Source organism: Notothenia coriiceps, unplaced genomic scaffold (assembly GCF_000735185.1).
Source record: "Notothenia coriiceps isolate Sejong01 unplaced genomic scaffold, NC01 NC01_scaffold00031009, whole genome shotgun sequence".
NCBI classification, from domain to species: domain Eukaryota; kingdom Metazoa; phylum Chordata; class Actinopteri; order Perciformes; family Nototheniidae; genus Notothenia; species Notothenia coriiceps.
In genome coordinates, this window is record NW_011363710.1 from 93,224 (window position 1) to 100,396 (window position 7,173).

General features: G+C 39.7%; 1 protein-coding gene across 1 annotated transcript in view; it reads left to right on the forward strand.

Annotated features, from left to right (window-relative positions):
- The window catches only part of tmtc2b (transmembrane O-mannosyltransferase targeting cadherins 2b), a gene marked incomplete at its 5' end in the record, with an annotated part of 64,903 nt that extends 61,563 nt beyond the window's left edge, over positions 1–3,340 (forward strand). Inside the window, one exon of the mRNA XM_010787657.1 lies at positions 1,027–3,340. Coding sequence (XP_010785959.1) covers positions 1,027–1,206 — 180 coding nt within the window. The remainder of the gene's footprint in view (positions 1–1,026) is intronic.
- Positions 3,341–7,173: the final 3,833 nt, after the last annotated feature.

The following is a 7,173-nucleotide window of genomic DNA, read 5'->3' on the forward strand; positions in this document are numbered from 1 at the left end:
TTTATGAGAAAAAGTCACAAACAAGGCAATAAAAGCACATGATTGGTCATTTAAACTAAGCCTGTTTTATTTGAACATTCCTTGTTTCCTAGGAAAGCAATCACCAAAATCACAATAGTCTCGAGCAGTAAAACAGTAGCTTTGCGACGGAATTTGACATCTTTTCCACACTTCTAACTAAAATGGAGATCAGATGTGGCCCCTCCCTTGGCTTGGATCCTTCACAGTCTTACCGTGATTGCACCCTGGATACTCTTCCTGTACTTATGTCCTCATGACTCACCCGCCCGTCGCACTGCCCCTTGGCACCACTGGTTATTTACAGTATATTCATCTATGCCCACTTCAAAGCACTTGTTGGTCCTGGTGACATATGTGGCCACAGACAAGACACAGTGACACGCAAGTTATGGTTACCAAACTCCAAACACTGCACCACATTCTGTGCGATCAGACAAACGGGAACAAATGACGTGCTAGGGTCTGCTCTATAGTGTCACAGGATGACCAATCATTCTTTTAGGGTGATTTAAAAGGAAAACGATAACTGTTTATTCTATAACTTGATGGAGTCATCCACTGTGTCATCTTCCTTGTTTTCATTTAATAAGATTTATATTTTAAACTGTTTAAAGAAGTAACATCTGTTTAATGTTTGTCTGTTAGGATCCCAGTGCCCAGACAACAATTCATTGTATATTAAACGATTCTGGTCATATCAAGTTCCCTGTTGAGCTATGTATACCCACAAAGTGTGATTAGTTAGACTTAATTAGTATTATTCATCTCATCAACTCAAAGCCTCTGATATTAAATGCAAAAGTCAACTCTAAACAGACAGTTAGTGATGATTAAATTCCAGTCAGCTTACTCTTGCTATGTCTTAGCAGCTGACTCACTGTGTTTATAGTAACTGAACCTATGTCTCAATAACATGGAAGGTGTCCTGGAAACCAAAAGTGTAACTTGGGAACAAAGCTTTAGGCTACTCTTATGTGTCCTAAAATGGCTTATTTTTGGTTTCAGTATCCTGCTGCCTTGATGAACCTGGGGGCGATCCTCCACCTCAACGGAAAGCTGCAACAGGCTGAAGCCAATTACCTCCGAGCACTTGAACTGAAACCGGATGACACCATCACCCAGTCCAACTTGCGTAAGCTGTGGAACATAATGGAGAAACAAGGCCTGAGGACCATGAGCCCCTGAGCTCCCCCTGCCAGCCCACCTGCCATCTGCACGCCAGACCTGGGGGAAAGGACAGCCTACATGATCCTTATTCGCTCTGTTCATCCAGGAAAGACAGAATAGACTCAGGGAGGAAGTTGGCTCAGAGAGGCCATGACTGTGGCGCCCAGCCCTCCTAATAACTCCTGAGCTCTGCGTACACCTCAGGCCAGTGGCTCTCCTCAGAAGCATTGCTCACAGTTTGGCCGGCAATACATGGTGTTTGGACTCTAGAACTTTCTCAAATTGAGTTCTTTCACAGGAACCACGTGTGTGTTTGTTTGTTTTCTCTTATACTTTATAACCAGAGCACTTGAACTTGAAGTTAAAGTAGGTACATCCTTCAACATTTGTGATGAATAAGGGTTTTTTAAATAACCAGTTGCAGTTTAAAGGGCTGGGAATATTGTCTCAAAGCAGTGTGAGATAACATAACAATCTCAGCACACTGCTTTTACCATCTATATTTAGATAAAGAATTTGGACACCATCCAAAATCACCATATGAAGTCACAAAAAACTAAAATTCTATCCTCAATTGGTTATACAGTAAGTTTCTCTTGAAGGTATTAAAGTAGCAAAATCACTCCAAACCATTTGTTGAGGATGTCCTATTATTTGGTGAAAACTTGAAAAAGGGATTTTTTATTTCTTAGCCATTGCAGCACAACGGTAGCCTTGAAAAACCTCACAAAGGCTGGACTTTGTCAAATACAGTACTGTATGTTTTGGCAGGAAAATTCAAAAGCAAAGGAATTGGGACTCCTTTCAAATTGTAATGCCTTAATGAATAAAAAAAGGTTTGAATCTCCTCTGGCATTAAGTAGCATTCGGTGGCATTTTTAATTCTACTGCTTATTCTTCTGTACTGGCAAGGGAGCCAAGTTAGAATGCTAACTTGTTTGATGACAGCAGTATGAAGCTAGGAATGGAAATAACAAAGAGGCAATAGTTTTAGGTAAATCTATAACCACACGCCTGAAACTTTTTCCGGTGTGCAGAACTGAAACTGAATTCAAGTTCTTCTAACCAAATACAAAAGCAATGCCGGTGCAAACCTTCATTGAGAGATTCATCATAGAGCAATGCTCAGACATTTCACGTCTGACAACATCTTTTAACGCCTATGTTTTTGTTGGAATAAAACTAATTACATTGTGTTTTGTATAAATGAATCCTAATATATTCCTGCATTGTGTACAGTATACAGAAAATCCTGCAGCAAAAAAGTAGCCAAACATAAAGTGGAAGCTCGGAATCTGAGCTTCTGGTTACATGAAGTATTTCCCATTTTTTCAAAACTCAGTCTTAAGGTCTCCTTTTGTATATATTATGTGTAATTAACATCTATTTGTTTGTTTGTTTATCAGCATACATCAAGTGAGACGGCACCTTGCGGAAAGTAAGACTATGTACAGTATTTGTGATTATTTGTTTGTTATTGGCCACACACCTCAACAAATATCTGTGTCCTTAGTTTATACATAGTAAGTTATTGCTTTGTGTTACCTTAGCAACAGAACCAGCTGGCACTGTGTTTTTTACATGTAAAAGGAAGATAGCAGATGTGACGTTTGTGATTATTGATTGGGTAAAAGTTCCAATTACAGTTGAGTGACTCATTATTGGTGGATACAAATAACATCTAGATCTATGTGTTACATAAATGTCACTTACAGTCACAATGGTGTCAACACTGCTCTGTAATTGACTGTGATGGTCACTAGTGATATGTTTATGAAGATAATCACGATTCACACTCATTCCCGCCCCCACACCTCACATATCCTTTAGTCAAAGAGCTCACTCAGTTCTCCTGTGTATATAAAGTGTTTATGAACAGCTGCTTGAGTGAAGATGTAAAGGGAAAAAAAAAATTTCACTCTGTGTCTCTGCTCAGGGATCTCAAGCGGTGGGTTATTGCAGAAACTTGTTCACAGAGCGTTTACTAAATTATAGATTTATTTTTGAAAGATGTCGTATTTGTATAAATTATCGAGATTTGTAGCCTTTTCCTCCTTTTTGTAATATAAAGATGAACAATGTGCCAGAATAGACTTTTTTCCTTCACAATGTTGCTTTTTTTCCACAATAAATGTATGGTGTTCTGCTTTTGTTTTGATTCCTGTGCAGCTTCTTTATTTTCCGAAGTAGATGTAGAATGTACTTCAAGTGGATCTTTAACATCCACCGCCTTTCCAGTAACACACATTCCCTTCACACTCTGTAGCAGCGTCTACAGCATACGGTAAATCAGATTTCCTTTATATTCATGTGGGATAGCAGACTTAATGGGGTGGTCTTGCATGCTGTGGAACAGGTTTTACAGGGCATTTAAAGTTCCCCCCTGCAAATTTGCAAAAATGTGTCATAAAATCAACTCATATGGATCTCCTTCTCTTTGATCCTTGAACAACAAAGAAGACGTGTAAATAATCCCATATGGAAAGGGTAGCACAGTGTCTACATATGGCTGGTGTGTTTCGATTACAGCCGCCCCCACAATTCAGACCCTGCTGACAACCAAAAAGCCCTTCCCTTAGAGCGAAGCAGTCTGCCTTGTGATGTTTCTCACATGTGTACATTGAAGGTCTGCTCCGATTATCGGAGCTCACCACAGTGCCCAGATGTCCTTATTGCACTGGAATGCACCGAGGCTTCCTGACCTGTCTGGTCCGGTTTGGTTCTTCTTCTCATAACACAGGTGTGCCTCACTTATCTTGACAAACAATGAAATAGGGAATCTTGGTGGTTTGTTGGGGTGTGAAGTCACGCGACAAAGGCAATGTGCTCCAATTCCTGGCTGTACACCTCTGAAGGCATTTGTTTTTTTTCATATGATGTTGAATAGACTGCTGAAAATGATATGACTTTGCACGCAGTATTTGCACCAGTAGCAGAGGAAACTATTTAAGTATTTTGCTGCCAATTATCACAGACATATTCTTTGACTCGTCCTAAAGTATATTAATGGAATTGTCAGTAAGTCTACTTCCTTGGTCCAGCCTGAGATATCTCTGCAACTATTGAAGAATATCTATATAACTTGGTAGCACCATTTGTAGTCCGCAGAGGATGAATCAGAATGACTTTTCCTTTGATGCTACCAGAAAGTCAAAGTCTTCCCTTTACTGTATCTAAAAAATACCTTTCTACTAGAAAGATTGTCAAACATTTTGTAGACATTCATGGTTTCAAGACTATATACCCCATGACTTTGGCGATCCCTTCATTTATAGTCTGGAACCAAAAGGCCCATATTTGAGGGAGCCAAACAAGGCACATGGAAGTGACCCTTCAATTGTAGATTTGAGTTAAGTATCTCAACAATATTAGACGGATTGTCTTTGAATTTGATTCATGTCCATTCATCAGAAAGTTTGCATATCAATCATGAGGATAAAGCCAGTTAAAATATGCATTTTGCTCAAAACCCAAACATGTAGACAAGTAAACCTGTTTTATATGGGTTTGTTTTCTTGGAGAGGTGTAAGTCTTGTTGAAAGTAAAACCTCTTTCACAGACAGGGTCTTTGTCCTATGGTCTTTAAAGTCTAGCTATAATATGTATGAGTTCAGCTAAAACACTCGTGAGCTCTCCTTAAATGTCTTGACCATTTCTACTGATCATAATTCCATTGTTGAGGTCTCCTAGAATACATTTACATTGTTCAATGTTCCAAAATCACATTGGTTTCTCATACAGCATCTCTGTGTATACTATATGTATTCACTCTGTCCTACACGCCTTGTTGGAGCTCCTGCCACTAAAATACAGCAACACATCTTTGATTCATGTCGTTTATAACTGGGAGATTACAATTATTATTAACCTGTTAAGCAATGGGCCTGTTTTTCAGGTCTCAGTCTCGAAAATGACATTTCCAGAACAAATGACCATAAATACACTTCTAAAAGGGGAAAATTAATAATCTTTTTTCTCAAAGTAATGATAAACCTGTGAGTTGGATGTAGAAAAGTCATAATCAATATAGATGTTTTTTATTTTAAAGAAAATTCAGATTGAACATAGCAAAACACTGTAAATTATAGTGTCAGTCCACAAAGATGTTTTACTTATAGTGAAAACTACCCTTGGATGATGGTTAGGTAGACTAAAAGCTTTAGGAATCCAAAGTACAACATATAATAAGCACCCTGTATCAAGATTGATGCAAAACAAGTGAAATTTTACAAAACAAATGTTTTTTTCGGAGTAAAGGATGGCAGAAGACACTACACTACCCAGAATCCCCAGCTATCGTTTAGGACTACACCAGGTGCTCTGTCTGACAAGCCCCGTGATCAGTTATCAAGCTCTGTGATTGGTTGACCTCCAACTGCATTCCATTCATTCCAATGGCTGGCGTCTATGTCACGTGATCTTCAAATTTCTCCCTGCAGAAGAAAAAAAACATGGCCGAACTTCGTTTTATTCTCGGTGGAAAATGCCTATTTTAAAGTTAGTTTGGCCATTAAAATGCGTTTTGAAGTCATTTGATGCGAGAAATATGAGTTGTTATTTCAGATTATGTGTGCAGTGGATGTACATGATCTTTAGTTTGCTAGTTATTACGAAGATTACTTCAGGAAATTGTGTCCACAACGTTTTCATTGTTACCAAGGTGGTTGCTAGGGACGCTGGTATCGATATTATTTCTGTTATGTTATTTAACTGTTTAATGGTGTTATCTTTATTGCTACCCCCTTCAATGTATAGTGTTGGTNGCTGCATCTACTCCTGGACAAGTTGATACATAAAATGTCTTGCGATGTCACAAGCTTCCATAATTAGAAGCAGTGATACAATAGAAAGAAAATAGTCCTTTTAAAGTGGGTTACCTTTCCTGTAGTGTGTTCTATAGGTTTCTGTGCATGTAAAAGGTCTGCAAAGGCTAACATCCCTGTCTTCCCTCCAGAGGGAGTTTCTACTCCCACACACTTCTGATGATGATAAATGATAATATTTTAGATTCCTTATGAATCATACATTTCTGTACCCTTAAAACGGTTAACCATCTGTGTGTGGGTGATAAGGGTCGCAGACCGATGAAGCCATTAGAACCACATCATCTGCAAAAAGCAGTAGTGCAATCCTTACGGCCCGTCTACACTACAGGCATCAAAAAATCTTGAAGCTGGGCGTGTCTGAAGCTTGGCGATTTTTTGCGAGCAACGCGACCAACAACCAATCACATGAATCTCCCGCCCCCGACATACAAAGCAATAGCAATGTTAAAACGAAGTAAACGATATAAACGATATAAACTCTCCAAACAGGCGAAAAACCTACCAGTTTCACCCACTGTCTCTGCCACCTCCCTCCATGCCTGGTTCCTCCGGTTTGTATCCCGGTAAATAGTTCTGGTCGTAAAGAACCGGGTGATTTGCTACCGTAATATCTTGTTTGGAATATGAGGAAATGAACTGCGGTCTGGCTCTCCCAGCTTGCACGCGGTTTGATTGGCTAGCGCTTGCACTGGCGGGATTTGCATAAACGGGATTTGATTGACTGATGCCAAGCATCGAGCCTCAAAAGTTGAACATTATGCCGATAGATGCTCGTGATGCTTGCAAAGCCATGCCATGCTCCCCACAATGCAGTTCGGCGAAGATTAAAAATCTTCTTCGTCACCCCATTCAAGTGAATGGGCGAAGCGTTGAAAGCATTTTTCGATGCCTGTAGTGTAGACGGGCCGTTAGAGGGCGAAGCCTATACGAAATAGAACTGACCTCCGTCTTCGCTAAACAAATATTTGTTATAACGCTATAAAACGTGTTAACGTTCTCATTGGACTCATTACGTGCCAGTGATCATAAAACCAATCAATCTCACAGATTTCGGGGAGGCCCCCCCTCTTCAGCAAAAGATTGATCTGATTGGCAGATTCATATGCAAGTGTGTTGCCTCTGTCTGTTGATGATGGGATTATGGTGCCGTCAAAAAGAA